The 27,083-nt window shown below is 63.3% G+C and overlaps 1 protein-coding gene across 6 annotated transcripts in view; it reads left to right on the top strand.

Moving 5' to 3' along the window:
* The window catches only part of KDM4B (lysine demethylase 4B), a 104,057-nt gene that overhangs the window by 25,872 nt on the left and 51,102 nt on the right, over window positions 1-27,083 (top strand). For all 6 annotated transcript variants that reach the window (XM_036234070.1, XM_036234065.1, XM_036234068.1 and 3 more), the window contains exons 3-6: window positions 169-334; window positions 5,579-5,754; window positions 6,834-6,948; window positions 10,860-11,053. In XM_036234070.1, coding sequence (XP_036089963.1) covers window positions 194-334; window positions 5,579-5,754; window positions 6,834-6,948; window positions 10,860-11,053 — 626 coding nt within the window. In that variant the 5' untranslated portion in view covers window positions 169-193. The remainder of the gene's footprint in view (window positions 1-168; window positions 335-5,578; window positions 5,755-6,833; window positions 6,949-10,859; window positions 11,054-27,083) is intronic.

The raw sequence follows: 27,083 nt of genomic DNA, 5'->3' as shown, positions 1-27,083 counted from the left end.
AGTGAAGTCATCCTGGTCTCTCGTGCCAGAGCCGAGCGGGGAAGTTGGCTCCCGGTCCCCTCCACCCCGCGTGGCTTCCGGGGGCCGCGGGTGTTTCTCGCGCGGCCTGAGGGAGAACAGGCCGCTCGGGGCGGCCCTGCCATGCTCATGCTCTCCGTCCCCCCGCAGGTGTGGCGGTGTCTCGGCTGCAGCCATGGGGTCTGAGGATCACGGCGCCCAGAACCCGAGCTGTAAAATCATGACGTTTCGCCCAACTATGGAAGAATTTAAGGACTTCAACAAATATGTGGCCTACATCGAGTCCCAGGGAGCCCACCGGGCGGGCCTGGCCAAGGTGGGTGACGTCCTGGTCCCGGCCCAGCGTTTCCGCGCCCGTCCACGTGTGGAGGCGGCACACGTTAGCACACTCACTGCGCCACGCGGGCCGCATGTGTCTGCAGCGCGGTGGGCTCTGTGCCCCGCCAGGTGCTGCTCTCAGCACTGCGTCACCGGTGACTTGTGCGGTGACTTGCGCGGCCCCGGTCCCCGTGACAGCTGCGGGCTGGGGCAGGGACATAGAGCTGCACTAGGGCCGACACAGTGGGCGGTGGCCACCCAGGGCATCATGGCCACGGGGCGCACACACCTGTGGGGGAGGTGGGTCAGGAGTCCGGGAAGGCCTCGAGGTTTGCCTTTATGTTACGAGTCAAAAATGTGTTTCTTAGAGACAGTAATGCACGTGGGAGGCACGCTTAAACGGCGCAGCAGGGCGGAGAGTGGCGCGTGAGCCTCCCCCTTCCCCGTCCTCGGAAGGGACAGGGATGCGCACGGCCCCTCTCCTCCCGTGGTGCGCTACGCAAATACGTGTGCCCGCGTGTACGCGCGTGTGTGAAGGCCAGACAGACACGTGAGCTCTCCCCGTGTCGCTTTCTGATAGAAAGGGGTGCCTTTCTTTTTTCTCGTTCATGTGAACCTGTGTATGTGGCGTTACTCCCCTGATAACTGGGAAGGACCTGTTCTGGGTTCTTCTAGCTGCTTTCCGGATGGCTATACTTTACCTAAGATTCCTTGTTGTCTGTTCTTTAAACCAGGGTCCCCACTCCCTGGGCCACGGACCGCACCGGTACTGGTCCGTGGCCTGTTAGGAACTGGGCCGCACAGCGGGGGGTGAGCGGCGGGTGGGCGAGCGAAGCTCCGTCTGCATCCGCAGCCGCTCCCAGCGCCGGCGTCACCGCCTCAGCTCTGCCTCGGGTCCTCAGGCATTAGATTCTCATGGGAGCGCCAGTCCCTGGTGCCACAAAGGCTGGGGGCCGCTGCTAAACCAGGTGGCTGGTGAACCTTTTCTACAGAGAGCCAGGTAGTGTTTCCAGGTTTACATGCAAGAGAGTCCCTGTTACCACCACTCAGCTCTGGCTCCTTGGATGACCCTGGAGTCTGCGGGTGCCGCTGTGCGCCAACAAAACTTTATTCATGGACATTGACACGTGAATCTCACAGAACTCTCACTTGTCCCGAAATCTTTTTCTTTTAAAATTTTTCAACTATTTAAAAGTGAAAACAAAGCAGAATAACACATTCTCAGCTCAAAGGCTGTACCAAAGCAGGTGGCGGGTGGGACTTGGGCTGCGGGCTGCGGGCTGCGGTTTGCTGCCCCCCCCCCCGCCCCATGTGGGCTGGTTTTGTTCCTCATATCAGTTCCTATCCTGCTACATTCCTGTCTCAGTCTCGGCCTCAGGAGATAAGGAGCGCAGTGTGCGGCCGCGTCTTTTCCCCTCCCCTTCTCTGGGTTTTTGCTCCTCGCACGTGGGATAGCATAGACAGAGTATTCTCATCTGGTCACTGCCTGTGTCTCAGTCGGCTGGGATTTGCCATCTCAGATGGGAAGGGCAGGTTCAGCGGGGTTGTGGCAGGTTCAGAGGCTGGCTAGGAGGCTCTTCTGCCCCACTGACCTGTTAATCGTCAGGTGACGCTGCCCTACCGCCCCGCCCCTTGCAGGCACAGTGGCGGGGAGACTGAGTTGCGCGGACCGGGGGTGGGGGTGGGGCCTGTCCTCCATCTCCTGTCACTGACCCAGTTCCACTCGCCAGGACGCAGCCAGCCCGGCAGCCTGGGATCCACGTCGTCCCTCACGTCAGGACGCGCGTAGCAAGTTAACACCTCGGGTGATTCTGTCAGACGCACCTTTGAGTCCCCCTGTCACTCCTCTGCCTACTCTCACCTAGTCGCGTCTGCCACCCTCGCGTCCCTGTGGCCCGCGCCCTTCCCTCCGTGGCCTTCGCCGAGTCGCTGCTTCTCCCTTGGGGCCCTGTGTCTCTGCTCGAGGCTTCTGGTTCCGGGAGACCAGTTTTTCGCTGGTTCGCGTGGGTCGAGGGGGCCTGGGCCGGAAAGCGTGAGGCGTGCGCTTTCAGGCGGCGCGTCCTCCTGCCTGTAGGTTGTGGGTTCCTTCTCTCTCTCAAGTGGCGCCGCTCTCGCCACTTTATCTGACAGGTGCCTTGGTTGCGGGACCCTCCGGCGCCAGCTGCGGCGGCGGCAGTGGGGGGCGGGGCCCTGCTCCCCTGGGCGCAGCGCGCAGCCCGCAGAGCCTGGCGGTGAGAGGCAGGCGGTCTCCCCGCTCACGCAGACGGCGCGCGGTGTCTCCAGTCTGCCGGCAGCCTCCCTGCCTCTCTGTGGGGACGCGTGGGTGCAGGGACGCAGGTGCTGTGGCCCCGGCCACCTCCCACTTCTCTCAGCTGGGGCCCTTGGCCCTCGGGGTGGCCAGCCCCTTTGGCGAAGGGGCAGGGCGTCCTGCTGGCCTGAGCCAGCTCTGGAGACGTGGCGAACTCCTCCTCCGGCCTCGTCAGCCGACTGCCCTTTGTGCGCGCGCGCGTGGGCGAGGGCGCGGCCGGCACAGGTGGAGCCAGGGCCGCGGCTCAGAGCGGCTGCAGCTGCGTCCTCTGTCCCCCGGCAGTTCTCGCCTCTGCAGACCGGGGTTGGGAGCCTCGCCAGGCCACTAGGGAGGTGCCTGGGAGGGCCGCATGTGGGCCAGGGTGCGGCCCTGTGGGAAGGGTCAAGGCCCTCGGTGTTCGAGAGCATCTCCGAGGACAGTCCTCTAGCGGAGAAGCACCCCGGCCGCTCTCAGCTGCCAGGCCTGCCCCCTGCAGAGGCGGTTTCGGGGGGCGAATGCTGGCCCCTCCTGCTCTCTCTCAGGGATCCCCACATCTGCCCCAGCTGCCCAGACTTCCTAGCTTTGCCACTCAACTCCCACGGGGCCAGCTGCCCGGTGTCACCTCCTTCACTTGGGGGATGTGGCCTTTCGGTTCCTCCCATCGTAGGCTGACCTTGCCTGCTAGGTGCTTCGAGCAAGCTCAGTCCAGGGCTGTCCCAGGCACTGGGCGAGGCGATCAGGGTGCTCCCCGGTCTTCAGGTGCCATCCTTCAGAGGTCCTTTGCCTGGAGATCTCCATTCGAGTCCCATCTCTCAGAGGCTTGATGGTGTTAGTTCACGATATGTCACTAAGAGATTTTTCTGGAAGCTTCCAGTTCCTGACCAGCTGAAAGTGGCCCTCCTTTCCCACAGGCTTTTCAGAATCTGCTTAGTGTAGTTCCCAACGTGTGCAAACCGTGCAACGCGTATGTGTCTGAAGGTCCTCTGGTTTTCAGATGTCCTCACACGCCTGTGCGTTGGGGACAGTGTAAATGAGCAAAGTAGACTTAGGCTCTCGTTTGGGAGGGCCTTTGGGTGTGCCACAGTTTGTTCATTTTGTCCCAGCCTGGGATCGGGGACAGACGTCTTCTAGTAGAGCTGAAGCGGGTTCGCCTGGGCCCGCAGCTCGGGGTGGCCGGGAGCCCATCCAGGTCACGGCACTCGCAGAAGGAGAGTCATCCACGTGGTTACAGAGCAGCTCGGGCCCACGGGTCCTTTGTCACCAAAGAGCGTCTCGGGTCCTGGAGGCACAGCCCTGTCGTTCGTTTGCGTTTCCAGCCTTGAATGTTGTTTATTAGCCGACTTCAGATTTCTCCCTAAGTCTGACCCCAGCACCTGTTGTCATGCGGCCTCATGCCGGACCCAGGCACCCCAGGTGCCTGTTGTGTCATGGCTGCAGTTGACACGGGGAGAGGCGATGTCCCCAGAAAGAGTCTCCACTGGACAGTTGCGTTCTCCAGGACCCATTTAAAATAGGGTCCCAGCCTCGGCACTGCTGACATCGGGCTGGGCCGCTCTCTGTGGGGCCCCGTCTAGGCTCGGTGCGAGGCTGTGCAGCATTCTGGGACCCACCTACTCAATGCCAGGAGTTTCCCCCAGTTGTGACAACCACAGATGTCCCCATATATTGCCTGGTGTCCCCTCAGGGGCAGGATCTCCCTGGGTGAGACCTGAGACTTCCTCTTACTGCTCTTGTTATTTCTGTTGTGTAAACAAGCGAGTGTGTGTGCGGGGAGGCGGTACCTTGCTGCTGTTAGCAGGCAGCCAGAGAATGAGCGTTTCCGTAGCCAAGAAAACGTTTTCTTCCGCCAATGTGAGAGATGCCATGGCGGCTTCCTTGGGCTGGTGCGTGGTGGATTCCCGCCCTTCTGGAAGCCGTCGGCAGGCTCGGGCATCAGCGGGGCTCTTCCCTCATCGGCCTGAGCACAGTGAGGTCTCAGCCTCCTAGAGTTCATGGCCGGTGCCCCGAGAACAGCTGGGTTTGCTCCTCTTCCCAGAGCTGCTGGGTGGCCCGCTGGGTGCCCTGGAAGGAGACTTGAGCCTCATGGCCACCCGCCCAGGACTGGGAGAGACCAGCCCCAGTTGGCCCCGTGTGACTGCCTGGTGCCCCATGGCCCAGCCCAGAGGTCCCCCCAGCCTGGAGGTGAAGGACCAGGAGTAGACTGCTGAGCCCAAGAAGTCCGGCACAGTGTCCACTCAGGCTGCGCCCGGACCCAGGGCCCCTGGCCCCAGGCTCTTCCCGCTGGTCCTCAGTGTCCCTTCGTGGAGAAGAGAAGGGGGGCAGGAGAGCTGCCACCCGCTCGGGGTCAGGTTGTGGTGGCACCTGCTGGCTCTTGCTGCAGTGAGACGGGTGCCCTTTTCAAAGGCGGCCTCAGGTCTCCCGCATGGAATCGTCACCGCCACTCAGCCACCTGCCTCTCGGTGCCTCACTCGACCCTCCTTCGTCTGGTGGTGTTAGTGTTTAGCAGTCGCTCACCTTCCCACAGAGCCCCCTTAGCCTCACCAGGATGTGCCATCGGCCCTCGTCCATCCGGGACCCCTGGTTTCTGGCGTCGCCCCAGCTTCCCGGCTGTGACTCCTCCCCAGGCCTGCCAGTGAAGCCGGCGCCCAGGGGCAGGCGTGCAGTGCTCCTTTCTGCCGCTAGAGGGCGCAGCGGCCCCGCGCGCCGCGCCAGAGCGAACTTGTTTGGCTGTAAGAGAACTCGAGGCACCGGGAGGCCGGCCCTGCTCTGCCCTGGTGGGTGGGGCCCAGGGCGCTGGTGCCGGGCCTCCTGGGGGTTGGCAGAGGTACAGGTGGTTCCTGGTGTCCCCGTGGGTCAGGCCCTGGTGTGCTCTCTGGGTGGTGGCTGCTGGTCTCTAAGGAGGAGGTAGCATGTCCTCTGCCTGGAGGCACCACTGACTCCCCTCTGGTCTCACAGATCATCCCCCCAAAGGAGTGGAAGCCACGGCAGACGTACGACGACATAGACGACGTGGTCATCCCGGCCCCCATCCAGCAGGTGGTGACGGGCCAGTCGGGCCTGTTCACGCAGTACAACATCCAGAAGAAGGCCATGACGGTCGGGGAGTATCGCCGCCTGGCCAACAGCGAGAAGTATGCGGCCAGCACGCGAGCGGGTGTAGGGCGGGCCCCCCGAAACCCCGGCTCTGAGGCGGAGCCACACCTCGAAGGCCTCTGGACCTCCCGAAGCACAGCCCCGTCCACCAGGGCACACGCAGCCCCATGCAGCACACACGGCCCGCCCGGGTGCCCCGGGGGGTCTCGGCAGCCCGTGCTCAGAGACGTCCGGTTCGGAGAGGGCGAGATCTGGACCCGCCCCCTCCTGGGGCCACGCTGTCCCTCTCACGCTGCCCTCAGCACTCGCTGCTGAGGACCGTGCCCTGGAGTGTGTACCCCACACCCTCCCATGGTGGCTCTTGTGGTGCCTCCTCATAGAGGGGCTGTCACACACACCTCCCTGTGTGCTTCCTCGCTCAACACGATACACGTGTGGGCGCTGTCACGCACACGCCTGCGTGCCTACGGGTGCATCGTGGGCATTCAGCGCATGCTGACGGGCACACGCACGCACTCCCGCGTGCTCACGGTCGCGTCGGTGGCGTATCCGTGGGCACTCGTGCGCATAGGGTGCACTCCCTGACACACACCCCGTGCTCGGTTCCTCGCAGCCCCCCTCGCTCTCTGAGGTTGTTTGTGCGTTTCTGGCAGTGCATTTGCTCTCACGTAAGTGTTCCGTGAGGGCAGAGCATTGTCTGCTCACTCACACGCTGTCCCCAGTGCCTAGGACAGGTCCTGGCCCGTCATCGTTGCTGCGGTATTTGCCGAGCAGCGGGATGATGAGAGCCGTCAAGGCCTGTGCCCCCCCCACCTGCTCGGGTGCCCCTGGCGTGCACTGTGGCTCGGGTGCCCCAGGCCCAGCGGCCGGCACGGGGGGGGGGGGGGGGCAAGAGTGGTGATCCAGGCAGGGCCGCTTGCCTGTGTGGGGCGCGCCCAGCGCCTGGGGGGAGCGCTCTCCCTGCAGCAGCCAGTCCAGTGCATTCGTGGCCTCGGGGGTTGCGCCCTCCGGTGGCCTGAGCGGAGCCCCTCCCTCGGTGCGTGCCCAGGAGGAGCGGGGAGCATCAGGCGCGCGCTCCGAGCCCCTGGCCCATGTTCCCCGTGCTGTTTGCTCACAGGTACTGCACGCCACGGCACCAGGACTTCGACGACCTGGAACGCAAGTACTGGAAGAACCTCACCTTCGTCTCGCCCATCTACGGGGCTGACATCAGCGGCTCCTTGTACGACGATGTGAGTACTGGGGGCCCCTCGGCATGGAGGCCAGAGGGTTCTGGGGAAAACGAGGGCCTCAGTTTTCTGGTAAATGGCAGAGGGGAATGAGTGTGAATGGGATTGTATCTTAAAAAGGGAAGTTGAAGTGATGCAGAGGCTTAGCCGGGCTTTCTGTCCGGGTCCCAGTTACAACTGCTGCCAAGTCTCAGAATGAATGAAGAAGGGATCCCATGTGTTTTCTGACTTGCAGAATCTTTCCTACTGAGTTATCGAAATGCCACCCTCAGAACCTCAGAGCCTTGAGTGATCAGCCACCCAGGCTGCCGCTGGGCTCACCCACATCTGGTCCCTGTGCTGGGCTGGAGGCCTGGGGACACCAAGGCAGTGGAGGGGGCCTGGCCTTGGCCTGTCCAAGGCTGCAGGTGGTGGGCACGCAGAGGCCCGGGGAGGTGCTGGTGTTAAGCAGAGGGAGGTTCACATGGGTCTTCTCTTTTTTAGGGAACAGCTTATTAATATTTATAGGACCTCCGACAATGCTGGGTGGATCTCCGGGGGTTAACTTCAGAGTTACTGAGCCTAGGCAGCATACGTAGGGGTCTTGTTTTCTTATCCATTCAGCCACCCCGTCTTTTGTTGGAGCACTTAGTTTTTTTTATCATTCGAAGTGCCTGTTGATAGATATGTAGTTATTGCCATTCTTTGTTCCTATTTTTTGATACATGTTTTTTTCTTCTTAAAGACGTCCTTCCAGCATTTCCTGTAACACTGGCTTGGTGGCGATGGACTCTGTTAGTATTTTCTTGCGAAGCTCTTTATCTGTCCTTCCATTCTAAATGATGGCTTTGCCGAGTAGAGTAATCTTGGTTGTAGGTTTTGGGTTTTTATTACTTTAAATATATCCTGCCAATCCCTTCTGGCCTGCAAAGTTTCTGCTGAGAAATTAGCTGTCAGTCTTACGGGCGCTCCCTTGTGGGTAACTAATCACTCTCCTCTTTCAGCTTCTAGGATTCTCTCTTTATATTTAACCCTTGGCATTTTAGTTATGATGTGTTTGGTGTGGGCCTCTTTGGGTTCTTCTCGTTTGGGACTCTGCACTTCCTGGGCTTGTATGTCTGTTTCCTTCAGCAGGTGAGGGAAGTTTTCCGTCACTACTTCTGCAGATAGGTTTCCACTGTCTGCTCTCTGCTCCTGGTGCCCTTTGGTGTGAATGGTGCGACGCTCGGCGTTGCCCCAGAGGCTCCTTACACTAGCTCCGTTTTTCGTTTTGTTCTCCTTCTCATCGCTGTCCCGATGGGCGCCCCGCTGCCCTGTCCTGTGTGGCAGTGGGTCGTCCACGCCGTGGGCTCCCTCTGGCGTCTCTTCCTCCCAGATATGGTGGTCTCGTTTCTGACCGGTTCCCTTCTGTGTTTTCCATCTCCATTTTTATGTTTTCTCTCTCTCTCTGCTGTTCTCGCTGAGTTCATCTGCTCTTCCCCTAAGTTCATTGAGCATCTTTATAACCAGTGTTTTGAACTCCGTGTCTGATAGACTGTCTCCGTTTTGTTGAGTTCTTTTTCTGGAGCTTTGTTCGGTTCCTTCAAGTGGGACAGGCTTCTTTGTCTCGCAGTTTGGCTGCCTCCCTGTGTCTGTTTCTATGAATTAGGTAGGGCTCCTACATCTCTTGGTCTTAGTAGAGTGACTTTATATAGTAAGTGTCCTGCGGGGCCCAGTGGCACAGTCCTTGGAGGGGCTCAGCTGCAGGTCAAGTTCAGCCGCAGCCTGTGCACTTTTGGGGCCACCTGGTAAGAGTCACCAGGCAGTCCACCCATGCGGGGCTTAGAGGTGCCTCAAGGGGCCAAGCCAGGAACCGAGGCCGGGTGCCGCTAGTGCCAGCCTAGGAGCTGCCCAGGGAGAGGCGCGGGGCCCGCGGAGGCCGGACGCTGCTGCTTTGGGTTTTGTGAGCCTTGGAGAGACTTTAGGGAAGTTCGCAGCAGGAGCCAAGACAGGCCGTTTTATATGGAATAAACTGCTGGAGGCAGCGTGAGCAGCCCGCAAGCTGGGAGCGGCCTGGCCCCAGGGGATGCCTGGGCAGAGCGACCTGTGTCATCCAGGGCGATAGCGACTCAGGTGTGGCGGTGCCTGCGTCTGCACGCTGGGAGCAGGGAAGGCTCAACTGAGCAACAGTGGAGACTGAGTCTGGGAGGGGGCCGCCCCTGCAGCCCTCACCCTGCAGCCGCCGGCCGGCTCAGCATCTCCTCCCGCGTCCCTGTCTCTCAGCGGGCGAGTGAGTCAGCAGCGAGGCCGGGGGCGGGCCCTCTCTGAGGACCGCCTGCGACTCCTGCGCTCGCCTCACGCAGCGGCAGCCTCCACGGCAGCCTCCACGGTCGTCGCAGCCAGAGGTTGTGGAACCCTGGGCTGGGGAGCCTGGTGTGGGGCTGGGACCCCTCGCTCCTCAGGTCGGGGACGTGGCTCTGCAGCCAAGAAGGCCCTCCCGGTTCTCAGTCACCACACGCCATTGCGAGACCGGGCCATTTTGTACCTCCATCCCTCCTACTGGCTTGAAGTGACCTTATTTTTGTCCCTAGTTGTAGGGCTTCTCTTCAGCCAGACCTCAGGCGACTCCACGTGCTGGGTGCTGTGTGGTGTGGTCGTGAGAGGAGGCGGGCCCAGTGTCCGCCTCCCACGACGTCATGGGGGGTCTCCTCCTCCGGCCCACTTTTAAGTGGGTTGTCTGTGTCCTTATCGTCGGGTTTTAAGAGTTCTGCCTACGTTTCGGGTGCCTGTCTTCGATCAGACGTGTCTTTGGCAAATGTTTTCCCTTCGTCTATTGCTTGACTCCTCGTCCTTTTGAGGTCCCTGTGTTATTCTCAAATAAGAATCTAACTATTAGAGGCTCGTCCCCTGAGAGCATCTGGGTTTGCCCTCGGGTGCCGCCCTTGGTGTGTCGTGACGGCCCCGCCGGGGCCTCCGCTACACCCAGCGTGGGCTCAGCTCCGGTTCCGGCAGAGGATTTGGGGCTTCGGTGCCCTGAGTTTGCTGTGCCCAACCTAGCACAACAATTTCCTTTTACAGTGGGGAAACTGAGGCCCAGAGCAAATAAGTGACTTGCCTTGCTCACAGGACGAGTTCCTGCCCGGCCTAGGCTAGGTGCTGGGGCCTCTGCCTGTCACCGCATCGTAGATGCGTGGGTGGGACGGTGAGGTGATTCGACAGGGGTTCAGGGAAACGACCTGGTTTTGACGTGCCCCGACCTTGGGCAGCTTCTGTGCAACGTGGCCAAGGGGCCTGGTGGCTGCTCGCACCCCGTGTTCTGGGCTCCTGCCGGGGCCCGCCTTGAAGGAGAGCCGCTGGTCGCCCATGTCAGGAGTGGGGGCGCGGTGAGATGGGGTGCGAGGGAGCACGGACGTGCCCCCGCGTCTCGGCAGGCTTGCGGGTCCTCCGGGGGCTGAAGGGCGACGAAAACGGGTTTTGTGAGCTCTCGTGACAAGGTAGGCGAGGGCGCCAGCCGCGCTTGCCGGGTTCTGAGAGCCGTCTCTGCCTGCTTCGTGGGAAGGCGCCGGAAGGGCTGGCCCCAGCGCCTCTCAGCGTCCTCTTCCCTTGCCGCTGACCCTGAGGCACGTAGATTATCCTCACCAGACCTCGGTCCCCACTGCCCGCGGCCCATGCACAGCTCAGTGGGGAATCCAGAGAAAGCCCCGGCCGGTGGCCTGGTGCGGGGTGGCCGTGGATGTCCACGGGTATGAGCAGCCCGGGCCGGGTCCCGGGTAGGGGTGGGTGAGGCTCTGCAGTGGGCAGGTTCGGGGGTGACGGCTGGCTCCGGGGCCCTCGGGGGTCACGCTGCAGCCCAGGGCTCAGAGGGGACAGCGCTCCCTGTCCTCCCGGCCGTGCCGGGGGTGGGGCCCGGCGTCCTGGGGACAGCAGCCTGCTGACCGTGCGCCTGCCGCCCCCAGGACGTGGCGCAGTGGAACATCGGGAACCTGCGGACCATCCTGGACATGGTGGAGCGCGAGTGTGGCACCATCATCGAGGGCGTCAACACGCCCTACCTGTACTTCGGCATGTGGAAGACCACCTTCGCCTGGCACACGGAGGACATGGACCTGTACAGCATCAACTACCTGCACTTCGGGGAGCCCAAGTCGTGGTGAGCGCCCAGCAGCCCAGCCGCTTCGGGACCAGGTGGCTCCTCTGGGGCCAGGCGGGGCGGGGGCGCCTCCGGATGGCTCCCTGTGGCCAGGGCTGTCAGGGCCCTGGCAGCTCGAGGTCTGCTGGCACGGTCCCCACCAGGGACGAGGGATGTGTGCCCTCGGCAGTGGGCTTCCCAACGCCCTGACCTGTGGTTGGGGTGCCCACAGCGAGCAGCAGCGGGCACGGGCCCCCTCAGCACTTCCCGGCTACGGCACTGGGAGCTCTTGGGAACTCAGGCCTGGGGACAGGGTGATCCTGGGCACTGAGGCTCCCCTTGCCTCCCGTTTGGCCTCTGGGTTGAGGGGGGATTAACAGTAGGCCCCTGCTGCGTGGGGGGGGTCCCCTGCTGGTTTGCAGGTGAGGAGCCGGCATGGGCCAGCTGGCCCAAAGGCCAGCCCTCGAGTGCGGGGCCCTGCCTGCTGGCGGGGCGACCGTGCATCCCGTGTTCCGGAGTCTGAGCTGGCCCGGCGGCCGCGGCCTCCGTTCGCTGCTGCAGCAGAGACTTCTGGGCCAGGGCCTCTCATCTCCCAGCCTCTCCTCAGCTGGCTCGGAAGCTTCTGCTGTCGCAGTGATGGTTACAGTGCAGAGGGGGATGCGGGAGGCGGGAGGTGGGAGAGGAGGCTCGGCAGGAGACCATGACGCTCAGGGCCTCAGCCGAGCAGACTTGGGGCCGTGAGGGGCCAGGGAACACCGCACAGCCAGGGACCCAGGCAGACCCTGGGCCAGGAGCCCCACCTTGGTGTTCTAGCTGAGCTGACTCCCACCAGCGTGGAGGGGCCCCTGCACCCCCTTTAAGTCCCTGGGGCCTCCTGGAGGCCTTTGCTGATTAGCGGGAGCAGCTGCTCTAAGCGGAGGCCTTGGAGCCAGGAGGAGGCCGAGGCGAGGCTCTATGTCTCCTCGGCCATGTGGACTCTGATGTGCACAGAGCCGTTCCCACGCAGGCAGGCCGGCAAGGATGGGAGAGTGTGGGGGGGCGGGACAGGGCGTTTGTGTGTGTCCGATGCCCGCCGGTCACAGGCCTGGTGGCCTAACACGTGCATCTATTCTTCCATGTCTGGAGGTCAGAAGCCTGACCCGTGTTCACAGGGCTGCACCCAGGGGGGCCGGGCCACCCCAAGGCTCCCGGGAGAGCCGTCTCCCGCCCTTTCCAGCTTCCAGGGGTGCCATGTCCCTGGCGCGTGGCCCCTCCCCCCTCGTCACAGCCGGCAGGTGGCCCCATCCACGTCTCTGACTGACCCCCACACCTCCCTCTTACGAGGATCCTGTGAGGATACTGGGCCCCCTGGGAATCCAGGGTCGTCCCCATCTCAGGGGCCTTGGCTGAATCTCACCTGCAGAGTCCCTCTGCCACATGAGGTGTCGTGTGCACAGGTTCCGGGCCGAGGACGGGGACGTCCTTGGGGCCGTCGTCCTGCCAGCTTCGGGCCTCTGGCCTGAGCTGAGCCGTGCTGTCGTCTGCCGCAGTCCTGCTGCAGTTCTGGGAGCTTCTCGTTCCCAGGCCCTTCTCTCCTGGGTGGCGTTCTGTGTCTCAGTATTGGCCCTCGATCGCCGACACCTCCAGGCTGGGAGATGTTTCCCTCGGGATAAATTTGGAGAGAGATCGAAGGGCTGGCGATGCCCCGAACCTCAGCCCCGCGTGGTCCTGAGCACCGGGCGAGCTGTTTTCTGGGCAGCAGCGCCCTCCGTGCTGCCCGGGGGGTCCCGGCGGCTGTGCAGCCACCTCGTCCCCTCTCGTCCTCTTCCCGTGGCGAGGCTGGGCTGTGACTCACGGAGGGGCCAGGCCTGGTGGGCAGGGGGCTGTGCGCTGACCTGCTGCGGGCGAGGGGGTGCGGCCCGGAGCGCAGCCTGCGGGGTGAGTGGCCCGCCCCGGCCAGCAGTCGGCGCAGTCCCCGGGGGCCGTGTGGCCGGCAGCCTTCTCCCCGTGCACATCCACAGCCTGGGCCGTGAGTGTGTGTGCATGTGAGTGTGAGAGTAATTGTGAATGTGGGGGTGAGTGTGTATGTGAGCGAGCATGCGCGTGTGTGTGGGAGTAATTGTGTGTGCACGTGAGTGTAATCTGAGTGCGGGGGTGAGTGTGTATGAGTGTGTGTGAGCATATACACTAGCGTGTGTGCATGAGGGTGTGTGAGTGTGTGTGCACTGCGGGGCCCTGCTCTCTGGCCTGGACCGTGCTTCGTGGCCGTGGCTGGCAGAGTGGCCAGTCTCTGCGTGGTGGCCCTCGTCCCTGTCCGGCCAGGCGCAGCTCCCCCAAGGGCAGCTAGATGGCGCCCTGTCCTTCCCTGCGCGCATCGCTGCCTGCTCGGTGGACTTCTTCCAGGCTCCTCCGTGCTCCTTAGACTCCACGCCCGCCGGGCAGTGATCATCCCGGAGGCCCTGGGGAGCTGCCGCAGGACGAGGGCAAGGACCCCTCAGGGCAGGCAGGCCGTGGGCATGCTGCTGCTCCTCCGCCCAGCCCCGCGGGGGGCCCTGGTTTTGGTCGGCGTCTGCCAGCCAGAGGGACCTTAAGGGAAGAAAGCCCACCTTTTTTTCCCAAAAAATAAAAAGACAGAAAGAAGGGAGCCAGTGCTGAGAGCTGAGGAGCGGGGTGGGGAGGCCAGCCTGTCCCCTGGGCTGCGGCTGGGACGAGAGTGCTGGGAAGGCAGTGGACTGGCCTCGAGGGAGAGGAGGCGTGAGGCCGTGCAGTGCAAGGTCCCTGAGAGCCATACATGGGAGGGGGCCCGGGGACGTGCGGGGCAGCAGCCCCGTCCCCGTGCGACAGCCCAGGACCAGCGCCCGGCTCTGTGCCCCCTGTTGCCAGCACGCAGTGCAGTGCCGGCTGCAGCCCCTGAGGCTGGCCCCTCTGTTCTGGGCTGGACCCTGAAGAGCACTTGGGTGTCCCCGGGGTGCCACCTGTACCCTTCCCTGCAGCCCGGTTCCCGAGAGCGCCGGGGAGGCAGCCAGCAGGGCCGAACGCTCCAGAAGGCACCTCGATCTTGCTTTTGGTTTCTGGTCCTGAGGGGGGTGGGATTGCACGTGGGCAGGGGCTTCGCAGAGGGCGGCTGCGTAGGGGTCTAGCTGCAGAGCCCCCGGCTCCCCGCCTGCCACCCGGCCAGCTCAGCCCAGGCGTGGCGCTGGGCACCCTTTTGTGCCATGTCCCTAGCACAGAGGGGGTTTGGTGATGTCAGGAGACCTGGGTGCTGGATGCAGTGACCCTCAGCCTCTCGGCTGCAGTGTGCTGAGGCCCCTGTCCTGCGGAGTCGGCGCCATCCCTGGGAGCTGGTGCTGACCGAGCTCCGTCGTGAGCCAATGTGGACGCCAGCCTGGGGCCGGTGAGGGGCCCTGTTGTCCCCGGGCTGGGGGCTCAGGGAGCCTCTCGGCAGCCCCCTGGGGGGGTGGCGCCCTGTTCCCACCCTTCCCTCCGGCCCTGGCAGGGGGTCGGTCCCGGCAGATCGCGCTCGCACGTCTGTCTCCCTGATTACACTGCTCTTCCTGCGTCTGCAGTGGCTTAATTGCAACCATTTCGGAGTATTTCGGTAGCACTTTTTTTTAAGTGTCGACGTCCTCAGGTTTACAGCGCTTTATGAAGCCTTTCTGGGTCTGTTGCTACTTTGGTAGTGTGATTTGTGTGTCAAAGTGACGTGAACAGCCTGGTGTCGATGAAAGCATGGAATCGGCTTCGAAAGGCCGGCATTATGTGCTGCTTTCAGGCAGCCAGGCTAAGAATATCTGCAGCCTTTGAGTGCTTCAAAATCCCTTTTGAGATGGGGATTTAAAATAGACCCAGCGCTTGAACTCGCCCCCTGACCAGCCTTCCCACACCCAGCCGGTTAGCAAGGCCAGGAGGTGGGCGGACCTGGGTGTCGGGACCGGGCAGGGCTGGCCCTCAGGGCAGTGACCAGGTAGTGGGGCTCGGTGTCGGGAGACTGTGCCCGCAGAAGCGGCTATCCCGGCCTGGGTGTCTGCCCTGGGCCCAGGGGTGGGAGAAGAGAGCGGAGCGCCTGCCGCCTGAGCCGGGTGCCCTGGCGCGCACGGCCGGCGTCGCTGCCGTTCGGGCCGGCGGCCAGGGTGCGGCCAGGCTCCTGTGGCGCGCCCTGTGCGCCTGCTTGCTGGGCGAGGGCTGGCCGCGGCTTCAGGGTCCCCGCTGCCCCGGACCCACAGTGCAGGCTTGGGGGAGCGTGAGGCCGGCGTGAGTGGCAGGCGGGGTGCAGGGGCCGAGGACCACCGCGGGGCGCAGGGGCCGACGGCTGCCGCCGTGGCGGGCAGCGCGGACGAGCAGCCAGGGGTCGCACGCCAGGCGCCGGGCCTCTCGTGGCAGCTGGGGCGCAGGCTGGGCTGTCCAGTCGAGGTTTTTCCGTTCTCTACTGTAAGTGCTGCAAGTGAGAGAAAGCCCTTCCCCAGGCGACTGAGGCCCGAGCAGGTGTGTTTCGGCTGAAGGAATGTCACTATGGGCCTGGGAGAGCGAGCCCACCCCACCCCCAGACTCGCTCTTGTTCCACCTGCTCTCAGAGGATGTGGAGACGCCTGGGCCCTTCAGAGGAAGTGTGTCCTGGTGCAGGATGCTCACCTGGGGTAGGGGGGGGGAGCTCAGGGCTGTGACCTTGGCCTTCAGGCCGCACACTGCAGCATCCCTGGAGGGCAGCAGCGCAGGTGCCGAGTTCTGTCTTCGCTTCCCCAGCCCTGCCAGTCCTCTCGCTTCGACTTGCCTGGCACACAGTCTTCCCAGTCTCTGTTGTCAGCGTCCCTGAGTGGGGGAGAGGGGAGAGGGTCCGATCGTGCTCACGTAAAGGGCGCAGAGCCCCCACATGCTTCCGGATGGTCCGGGGTGTGATGAGCAGGTCCTTCTGTGCAGGGTCGGCTGAGAGGGTGCCGCTGGGGGAGCCTGGGCGGCTGGGAGCTTGTGTCAAGCTCCACTCCTTCCCTGACCTTTCAGAAGCCTGATTGAGGCTCCCAGGGGCCTGGAGAAATTTTCTGTTTGATTCAGCTGCACCTAGAGTTTTTCTTTGGCATTTTGCTCAGGGGAATGTCACAGGAGAAGAGCTGGGCAGCCTTTCAGAAACCTGCCTGCCAGCGGGCACGGCCGTCTCTGCCCGTGCTTGGTACTCTGGAGGTGTGTGCGTGCATGAGTGTGCGTGTTTCCACATCTGTGCACGTATGCACGTGTGCAGAGCTCACGTGTGCACATGTACTTGTGAGTGCATGCCTGGGTGCGTGCGCACGTGTGCATTTGAGGGCACATGCTCCCAGTCTTGAGGCACCAGGAAGGAGCGTGGCTGTGCTGGGCTGGATCCCATGGGAGCCGCCCTCTGACTGCGGCCCAGGCGAGAGGCTGGGTGCGCTGGGCCCAGGGTTTATGGGTCTGTTGCCGGCGGGGGGGGCGTGGGGGGGGAGACAGAGCAAGGCCCTTTGGGAGGAAGGGGGCTCCTGGGCTGCTCTCTTACCCCTCAGCTGCCCGCCAGCCTGGCCGCCGGGGACCTCCCTGCGGGCCCACCGAGGCAGCATCAGCCGGCCTCCCAGCTGTACCTCCTGCGCCCTGATTAATCCCTCCCAGGGGACCTGAGCCTCCGGGGACAGGAGCCCCTCTGCCTCCTTTCTCCCCAGCTGTTCAAAGTCCACTCCCCAGGTCTGGCCGTAGGTGGCGCTGCTGGACCACAGTGTCTGGCCCAGCCCCCAGCAGGGCCTCTGCTTTCCCCAGGGAACGGGACTGGGAAGTCTGCGGTGGGCGAGGGGGCCACAGGAGGTGGTGGAGAGCCCCAGTGCCTGGAGGAGCCCAGTCTGGGTCTGCGTTTGCCATGGGCAACTGCACAGCCTCTGAGAGCCGAGGGCAGTGGGCACAAGGAGGGGTCCCTGTGCCCTGACTCAGGCATCGTCCTTTCTTCAGAGACGAGGGCAGCTCCTCCCGGCCACCTGGCTCTAGGCGGACCCCGAGGCCCGTCAGGGCAGGGAGCGCTCTGCACGGGTTGGCAGGAGCTCCTTCCTCCCCTTGCTCGCCCCAGGCCGAGCAAATCCCCACCTTAGTGTCCAGTGACAGTCAGTGTGGCCGTGGCACCTGGGGTGACCAAGGGGGCATGATTTGTACCTGGTTAACGCTTTGGGGAGACTGCCAGGCCCCCATTCCCTCAGCCCCAGGTCCTGAGCTAAGGCGACAGGAGCAAAGAGTGTTTCGAAGCAGAGAATTTCTCCTGAGAGCAGATTGCCGCGGAGCAGGGAGCGGCTGGACCTCTGCGTGTTAAGGGATGGTACATACGGCAGCACGGGCAGACCCCTCAGTGCCTGAGTGAGCCTCGGGGGGCCCGGCGACCGCACGCTGACGCTGCCCTGCCTGCGATGGTGGGGGTGGCCTCCTCCCTGCGGAAGGAATGTCCCGTGAGAAGGCGGCGGAGGTTGCAGTTGAGGTCCCGAGGGCAGCGAGCAGGACCACCCAGGGCCCAGCTTCCCAGCCCACTGGTTGTGATCTCGAGGCTCAGCACGGGGCCCACGGGGCCACGGGGAGGTCACCTTTCCAGAATCTCCTCTTTTGACGGTGGCTATAGCCACCGGATCAGGCTGGTTTGTGCCTGACTTGCGTGCCCACTGCCTCCTTGCGAGGCACTTGCGCGTGTGTCAGGGTGACAAGCACGATTTCGGCTTCAGAACTGAAAGTCCGCATCCTGGAACATTCCCAGAGCCTCGCAGACTATGGCGCTGGGTCGCTCCAGAGTATGTGAGCGCGTGAGTGTGTGTGAGTGTGCCCTCGTGTTCCGTATGTGCACGCGTCTGCCAGCTCACCTGTGTAGCCACCGGGAGCCCAGGTGGGGCCGTCGGTCTCTGGCTGGCGCTGCGGCTGCGGGCCGTGGCCCTCGGCGTCCGCGCCGGCCCAGGGCGCGGGCCAGTGGCTTACCGGCACGCCAGGAGGGCCTGCGCTCACGGGGGCTCGTGGGTGGGCCCGCCACGGCAGCCTGCCCTGGGCCCCCCCCGGCCCCTTCCAGCTGGTGCTGCGCCTCGCCCCCGTCAGAACCGCGTCGCTGTCCCTCACGCCACCAGCCCCGCCGTTGCGCGTCAGGCTCGTGCAGCAGATCTGACACCGAGAGCTGGCTTTGGCGTTCGAAAAACGAGCTCCTCTCGGGTCTGTCCGTTGTTTTCCCCGTGGTTGGACTGGGTGGTGGGTTTCGGGAAGAAGGGCCCTTCTCGTCCCATCACGGCCAGGCACGCTGGCCACGTGCCTGTCACCGTTGACATTGACCTCGACCCCTGCTGAGTGTGTTGGCCAGGTTTCTGTACTGTAAAGTCATTCTTTCTCTTTCTCCTTTTTGAAGTGTACTGTTTAAAAAAGTACTTCAAATATCGGAAGAGGGAAGAGAGTCATTAGCAGGACAGGCCCGTGCCCAGCGCCCGGCTCGGGCGGGCTCTGCCAGCCCTCTCGCTGGCCTCTTTTCTCCTTCTCTCGAGTCGGGGCGGGTTTAGGTCTCTGTTGCTCCATAGCAGGTCGGCCCCATTTATGGCTTGCGGTGATTAGCTCACACTTCTGTAGGGCAGAACCAAGGCACGGGCCAGTGGGGCCTTGAGTTCAGGGGCCCAGAGGCTGAATCGAGGCATCGGCAGGGTGAGCCCTCATCCGGGAGTTCGGGGTAGGCCATTCGGGGCGTTGGCAGAGTGAGGACCCCATGTCCACCAATTGTCCACCCGGGGCTGCTGTCAGCACCTGGAGGCCACTCTCAGGCCTCACCACGTGTTCCCCCCATCTCCAGGCCAGCCTGGGGGGTCCCCCTCGTCCTTGGCACCTCTGACCTGAGGAAGGGCACCACCCCTCTTAAGGGCTCACCTGCTTAGGCCAGGCGCACCAGGGTGCTTTCCTGATTTAAGGTTTACCAACTTGGGACCTTAATTACGAGAGCAAAACCCTCTCTGAACAGGCGCGCGAGCCTCCGGGACCGACGTCCGGGGCGTCTGAGAACTGCGCTCGTCAGAGTGTGTTCCTTTTCTTGGGAACTTTCTTTATTGTCACACATAGTATAGAAAAGTACATAAAATGTTTACGTACCAGAAAATACACATTCATATACAGTTTCCTGAATGGCTCTCTAGCCAACCCCTTTTAGCCCCCGTGAGTCAGGAGAGGCGCCTCTCCCCACCCCCCGCTGCTCCGCCTCCGTCGAGGCCCCCTCCCCAGCCAGCGCCCCCGGCGGCCACCTTCGGACCTCTTCTGCTGTGCCTGTGACCCCGGGCGGCTGGCTGCCGGCCGGATGTGAACGCCAGGCAGAGGGACTCTCGTGTGTTTTGCACTCGTTACGTGTGGTGGTGGTTTGTTCGTCTTGATGGCTGTAGAATTTTTCGTTTTCTGACTTTTTCTCCATCCGTGCATCTGTTCACTGTTGTCGGACGTTTGGGCTGTTTCCAGTCGGAGGCTGCTGCAAACGAGTCATCTTCTACCTGCCACTGCGTGAGAAGCCCGCTGCCGTACGCGACGACGTGACGAGAAGGAAAGATAGTGGCAGCTGCTCGCGCTGCTGCCCGTGCGCCAGGCGGTGCTCGGAGGGGCGGCTCGGCTTGTCTGAGGCCCGCGCCGTCCTCCGTCACAGACGGGCGCCGGCTCTGGCGTGGGGCCACAGAGCTCGGGAGTGGTGGGGCCGCGGCTTGGACTAGGTCGTCGGCCGAGCCCGCATCCCTCGGTGCTGCTCCCCCTGCTCCCGAGCATCGTGCCGTGACTCGGGAGGGGCGGCGCGCTCCGGCCAGGCAGTCACTCAGCCTGGGGGACGGGGTGCGCCCAGCTGGCAGGGTGGTCCAAACTCGGAGGTATGGGAGAAAAGGACCCTTTTCTTACAGGGCCCCTAAAACGGTCACAGAACCCAGCTCTGCTGGCGGGGGTCGAAGCTGGCAGCTTCTGCGGGAGCTGGAGGCAATGATGCCGGGGTGCGGGGCCCGGGCCGACGGAGGCTCCGCCGTCTTCCGCACGCGGCTTCCGGGTCGCCCTGGGCGTGCGTGTCCAGGCAGGGCCAGGGGAGGCAGTGTTCAGGAAGCTGCGATGGGCAGGCGTGGGGGACAGCACACGCGGCTTCTGCCCACATCTCAGTGCCCAGCGCCTGGTCACATGGCCACACTTCACAGCAGGGAGGCTGGGAAATGTAGTCTGACCACGTGTGAGCCGTAGCTTTACCACTGCCCGGGTGCCGAACAAAGGCGACTTCTAGGTTGCAGGAGACAGGTCGGCTCAAGCCCTGGGCCCACCTGAGGACAGACACCATCTGTTAAGGATGCGAGCTTATGGAGTGGCCGGACCACCTCCCGTCCCCCCTCCCCGCCCCCAATCAGGGCTGCAGGGCAAGGCTTGCAAGAGGGGGGGGAACAGGCTGCCAGCGGAGGGCGCGGCTGGAGGGTGGGCGCTGCGCCAGGGGCAGGGAGTCCGGAGGCTTCCGGGCTAGGCCGCAGCTTCTGGCCTGGGGGCGTTCAGGGTCGATTTCTCTGGCAGAGCCAGTGTGGGAGGGAGGGTCTGGGGGTCAGGGCTGGGCACGGCCAGGTAGCCCTCCGCTCATGCCTGGTTGCCGGCCTACCCAGCGAGGGTGTGGTTACCTTATGTCCGTCTGCCACTCATGGCTGTGGCCATGGGCATTGCTGGCCATCACACAGCCCCGCTGGCTTGGTCTGGCAGGAGCAGATGGCCCTTCATTTTAGAGTCTTTTGTTCAAAACGGGTGCTTTAGAGTTGGCGGGGCCTGCTTCACCCTGGCTGGTGCGATGGGGGTCGGGGGGGCTGCAAGGCTTTTGCTGTGGGGCAGCAGGAGCCAAGGAAGCCCTCCTGGGCCCGCACTCCCGGGCTGGGCTGGGCTGGGCTGGCGTGTGCCAGGTGGGGAGTGGGAGGCCTTTCCCTGCCCTCCACTCAGGAACCTGGTTTTTTCTGTTTGAAGTGTCGTCGCTGGACATTAGTGCCCATCGGGAGGTCCTCCCGTGGGCAATGTGCGGATTAGGAGTGGATTCAAGCTCTGGGGGTCTGTGGGGGCCATCTAGTGGGGGGCTTCCTGCTGCAGAAGACGGGCCTCCCAGCGTGGAGTTGCTTGCCCCCACCTGTCACTCGAGCTGAGCTGTCGGCAGTCCGGGTTCTGTTTGCAGGCCTGGTTTCCATGGCAAACTTCTCCCACGGTAGCGAGCTTGCTGGCAGCAGATTTCAGCTCCCCGGAAGGGCGGTCCCTGCAGGTGTGCGAGTGGAGGGAGTCTGTGTTAGCCTAGCTGGAAGATCTGGCTATGACTGCACGTTGGCATAGCAACAGGAGGCGGGAGCCCGGTGGCCTTGCAACGGTGCAGGGCCGGTGCAGGATGGGGCCAGAGGTGGCCACGCTGCTCGGATAAGACACGCTGATTGCCCACGGGGCTCGCTCTGTCTGCTCTTCAGCTTGACTCCTCGCCGAGCAGAGCTGAGCCTGCTTAACTCACATGTGAGCATGACCCTCCCCAGCGTGCCAGGGCTCGGAGTGACCTGGAGTGGCCCCAAGTGCCCCGAGGCTGAAACCCAGATGTGTGGCAGCTGGAAACCCTGGTGGTCAAGGGCCCGTGTATAACAGAGGTGTAACCCGCATGCTCGCCAAGCTAGTCCCCTAGTCAGGGACACCCAGGGCCACCTTCGGCAGGGCTAGGAAGAGCCTGTGGCCTGTCCTCCCAGTCGCCAGGAGCCTCAGCTGCCAACGTGTGTCCGCATGGGGTTCAGTAGGCCTTGGCATCTGTATGACAGTGACTGCAAATGAATCAAGTCGTTTTAATAGACGCAGAGCCTCCCACGTTGCAGGCATCCTGACCGCTCTCAGCTCGCAGGGACCGGGACTCCAGCCCTTTGCCAGGCCCGAACCAGCTCAGTCCCGGGTCCGGGCTCATGCCGGCACGCGACGTCGGCCTGTCTAATTCCCCTCCACTCTGGACAAGTGGGAACCAAGATCTTTCTCTCTCGAGCCAGCAGCCCCCGTCCCTTCAGATGCTCCTGGCCTCACTCTGTCCTGCTCAGATGGGCCTGTGTGTCTTGACAGGAGTCAGTGAGGGGCGTGCCCCGCTCGAGCTCACCGGCCTGTGGAAGAGGAGTTCGGAGGTGGCGGGGGCACCAGCCTCGCCAGCGGGGGGTCCGGGCACAGCGGGTTGTTTCGTGAGGCTCCTTCTGCAGGGAGGAGATTGGGGTCTTCGCAGGTGGCACGGTGTCCTCGCGGGCACCATGTCCCGCCACGCTGCCCCCCCCCCACGCTGGCAGCCCAGGCCCTTCCCTTCTCTTCCTAGAAGCCCCGCCACCTGCCTTTCACGCCTCGCCTCCTAGCCCCCCACCCAGCATCTCTAAAAACGGCATCGAAAACAGGCACGCGTGTGACTCGGCACCGTAGGTCCTGTCACAGGACAGAAATAACCCACGGGCCCGTAACGCGCCTGGGCCGGGGGTCAGGCGCCGCCGGCGGGGCCTGTGCGGTTCAGCACCACCGGCCTCGGGACGGCTGCGCCCTGGTTGCAGCCACAGAGTGTGCGGCCGGCTCTCGCTCCCCCGCAGGCGGGCCCGAAGCTGCAGGAGTCCAGGACGCTGCCCCATCCCGGCCCGCACGGGGAGGCGGGGCGGGCTGGGAGCCACCCGGTGCCTGGGGCACCAGCCACCTCCACCCGGCTCCCTGAGCGGCCCTGGTCCCTCCCTGTCGGCGGCACACGGTTGGCCCCCGCTGGCCAGCCAGTTCATTCGGTCGTCCCCATCTGAGACGGCCTGTTTTCTCTGAGCAGACGATCCCAGGACTCTGTTTATCTTGTGTGTAGGTTTCAATAGAAATGTCATTATTTCACATCATTGACACCGCTGGTGTGAGATACCCGATTCTGTCCTCTATTGTCCTGGAAATTAAATGATCCATTAAAGATAAAACCGCCAGGGCTCAATAAGGCCCTTTCCTGGAAACAGGCCACCCTGGTCCTGGGCTGATGCCATCTCCCCAGCGAGTGTTCGTATCCGTCGCAGGAAGGGGCCCAGGGCGGGGACGAATGAGGGGGGCTGCCTCCCACAGGCAGAGCGGGGCTCCTGGGAAGTTGAGACGGGATTTCCCGATAAGCCGGGCTCATCTTCGTTTGCCTCCAGCTCCTTCAGTCGCCCCTCAGGGAGGGGGCCGGGCGGCCCAGGCCGAGCCCCCTGGGGGTAGGCACCCTGGAGCACCTGTCCACCGCGGCATCTGCGCCCACGCCTGGTGCTCAGGGACTCGGAAGCGCTCTCCTTTTCTCCTGACGGTTTGGGAAAGGGCCTCCGGCCCTCCTCCACCCCGCCACCCCCCATCCGTGTCTGGGCCTCCGGCCCTCCTCCACCCCCCCACTCCCCCACCCCCTCCCCAGCCGTGGCCACCAACCCCTTCCAGGCACAGCGGGTCGGTGACGGCTTTTCTTCCTCCCCTCCCGGTGGGACACGGGGACGCCAGGTGTCTCGGTGGTTCCAGGGCCGTTCGTCCTTTCAGGCCTGTGGACCGCGGGCCCCTCAGGTGTCCAGGGCAGGCCCCCTTCTGCCGGGCGCTTTACCTAATGACGATACAACACGGGTGGCAACTTCTCCCGTCCCCTCCACTGCCCCCGGGGCTGCCGGCAGCCCCTTTCACGTTTTAGCCGTGATGAGGCCGCTCTGCTGGTGCTGACCACGATGCCCCTGCCATGACTGCATTCCGGAGTCGGTTGGCACAGTTGTCACAGTCGTCATTGCCACCTCGTTACGGAGGGACTTGATCACAGGCCAGTTCGCTGCCCTCCCGCTGTGGACGGGGCTTTGAGCAGCTGCGTCCCCTGCCCGCATCCCCTGCCCGCGCCAGCCCTGCAGAGACACGCGTGGGCTGCCCCGGGGCGGGCCGCGGTTCCGTCGGCGCAGGCGCACGCCCGGGTTTCCGTTTGACCCGTGTGCGGTGAGCGGTTTCGGCTTTTCAGCCCCGGGCGAGGGGCGCCGTTTGTCTTGGCGGGTTTCGCGGTCCCCGTGACTGTCTCTGCTGCGCAGGACGTGGCTGGTCCCACGCTGATGTTTTTATTCTTCACCCTCGCTGGGCCATTTCCTTCTGTGGCTTACCAGCATGTTCTCTCAGTTTTCCTACTGAAAGAAAAAAGTGTGTCTCTTTCCCTCTAATTGTTGTTCTCCTTTTACCTTTTTCTCGATTCATTACATTGGCTGGTGTGTTCAGTTCAGTGCTGAGTGGCCATCGTAACGGGCAGCCTGCCTTGCTCCCGACTCTCCAGAATGTTCATCGTGAAGTGTGGCTGTGGGGTGGTCCCTCTTAGTCCTAGCTGGCTGAGGATATTGATGCTGAATGGTTTGGAATTTTATGTACACGTTTATTGCTGGTCCGTCTTGGCGTCCCTGAGGATAAAGCTTTCTGGTCTCGCAGTGCGCTTTGTGTCTGATTTTCTGATGTGTCCCTTTGCAGCTGTGTGGGGCTGGCCTGCCGCTTCCCTGTGCGTCTGCCCTGTGTTGGTGGAGGGCTTCCCACTCGCCAGTTAATTCAGAATATGCCAGACGCACAGAATGAGCCGAGCAACCCCTGATCCCCCTGCCTGCGCAGCAGTGCGAGTGGGCGCCGCTCTCAGTGTGAAGGCTCACGAGGGCTCCCCGCGAAACCGCCAGGGCCCAGTGCCTTTCTGACGTCTGCGGCTTAGTGTCTTCAGGGTTCCTGGTTCGTCTGATGGTGCTCATCTTAAATTTATGGATGCCTTTCTTGGTCCAAGGCTCAGGAGACACCGAAGAACCAAGTGCCTCTGTGGCACCGAGCCCAGCAGCTGGGGCGGGACGGTGGCCTGCCACTCCTGCGTCTTAGGGCTGGTACGTCTTAACAGCTTTATTGAGGTGTAACTTACTCTGCGTAAAGCACCGTACCTAGAGGTCGCCTGAAGTGTTCGGACGTTTCAGTACATCAGTTGATAGGGCTGGCCTCAGTGGCCGTCATGTCGAGGGTCACTGCTTGTGGCAGTATCTTGGGGTGCTTCCACATGTGGGCGGACCGGCAGAGCTTAGTTCTGACCACCTCGGGGCAGTGCCTCGGCCGCTCTGTGGCCGGGTCATGCTGCTGGGCCCCGTTAGGCTGCAGGGCAGCATGCTGGGACCGTCCCGCTGACTTGTGGCAAGAGAGGTCGGGCTGCGGCCATGAGGGAGCTTTGAGTTTGGGGGCTGCAGCGATAACCGCGTTAACATTCGCCCTGGCAAGGCCACTGGCGTTCGGAGCTGCCACAACCTCCCGGGCTTGTGCAGGCGGCTTGCTCATGCCAGGTGGCCTCCAGGTTGACACGTGGTCTCCGCACTTCCGGTGGACACTGCCTTCTTGGTTCTGTTTTCGTAATTACAGCGTGTTAAACGGCAAGGGGCCTGTCTGCCCAGGCCTTGTGCAGACACTGTGAAATTAACTTCCGCACCCTCCGGCACGCGTTGGGCTGAGCTGACACTCCAGCGGGCTCCTGGCTGGACCCGTGCCCTTGGCACGCAGTCCTCAGCAGAGACGAGCCCCCTTATCGCCGGCACCTGACCGCGAGGAGCCTCGTGCAGGTGGACGCTGTCAGGCTGGGCAGTGGGAGAAGTTCCCGGTGCGCTTGTCACTGGCAGAGCCCCATGAGCCCTGGGGGAGAAGAGGAAGTCGGTGTCACAGAGCTGCGGCTCCCGATTCCGGGCGAGCAGGGGCCCGGGCAGGGGCCGAGGGGTCTCGCAGGCGCGGGCAGTTGGGGATCGAGGGCCCTCGTTTGAGACCCCGCCCTCGCCATCGCATTGCCCTTGCAGCGGGCAGGACGGGGTGCTGGGACTCACCTCGTTAGCGTGGGAATGCCGCCCTCCTCACCAGGGAGCCCGACCACCTGTGACCGCGCTGCAGCCCAGGGCGCCGGCAGGAGTGGGAGGGGAGGGCGACTGGCCAGCCCGGCCGCTGGGCTGCGGGGCACGGGGGGGTCCCTCCACTGGAGTCTCACGACCTGTCCCGAGGGTTTGCCCGTGATGGGTTTGCTCACTGGTCCGAGGGGCGAGCAGCCCCATGGCCCAGGACCCCCACCCACCTGGCTTTCTGGGGTCTCATGCGGCTCTCCTCTGGCAGTGGCAGACAGGACCCCAGGGATGCAGGGCAGGGGGTCAGCCAGGCTCACGGGTACAATGGTACATGTGCCCCAGGGCGGCCCGCCCCTGGGGTGTCACGCTGCCCCCCGCCCGACCCAGGGAGGTGAGGACGAGGGACGGGCGAGTCCAGGCTGAGAAGCCCTCCAGGCGCCTGTGAGGCCCGACACCCTGTCGCCTGCCCTTGTAACTAATGGCTCCCGAGCAGGTCTCTGCTCTCCAAGACGCTCTGTGTTCCTCTCCCTGACATACGCATTTAGTTTTTAACTCACAAGGCATTTGCTTATTTATTTTCATTGTTCTTGATAATAATTCTAAGCCATTAGAGGGGAAAATTATATTCAAAATTGCTGTTTCACACTTTATTTGTTTGATGATTTAGAGCGATAGAAAGTCGCACATTTGCTGCCTTTTATAGTCTGATAATTATTCACATCCATCAAGCCATTCCAGGGGAATAAACAAAACACCGAGAAGATGACACTATTAATAGCATCCTCACGGAGGACAGGAGACTTCCCCCGGGCCGTCGGCAAAATGGAGGCGGCCCGGGCCCCGGCAAGGCGGGTGGCCCGCCTGCAGAGGGCACGTTTCCTTTTCATCTCCTGGCTCCAAGAGCCACCTGGCCTCCGGGCTGTGGCCGGCGCCCACTCAGCACCCATGACCTGCCTGGTGTCACAGCCCTGGAGCATTTTTATTGGTCTCGTAGACTCTGTTGTGACTTGTGCAGTCAGAAGCCTCTGTCTGGGACCCCAAGGGTCCCTAAGCCGCCAGCCTGGGTTCAGGCCCGGCCTCGGCAGGGCCCTCCGAGACAGTCCAGCATGTGGCCTCCGTGCTGAAACAGGAACCTGGGGCCGCGCTCCTCTCCAGTGTCCAGTGTCTCCGGTACGGCCCTGAGCCTCTGGCAGACGGGTCAGACTCCCACTGCGTGTCCTGCTGGGGCTCTCTCACGCCGTCACTTGCCACTCGCCCCG

This window comes from Rousettus aegyptiacus, unplaced genomic scaffold (assembly GCF_014176215.1).
Source record: "Rousettus aegyptiacus isolate mRouAeg1 unplaced genomic scaffold, mRouAeg1.p scaffold_m13_p_16, whole genome shotgun sequence".
In the NCBI taxonomy this organism is placed as follows: domain Eukaryota; kingdom Metazoa; phylum Chordata; class Mammalia; order Chiroptera; family Pteropodidae; genus Rousettus; species Rousettus aegyptiacus.
This window is presented reverse-complemented; position numbering and strand designations above follow the sequence as displayed.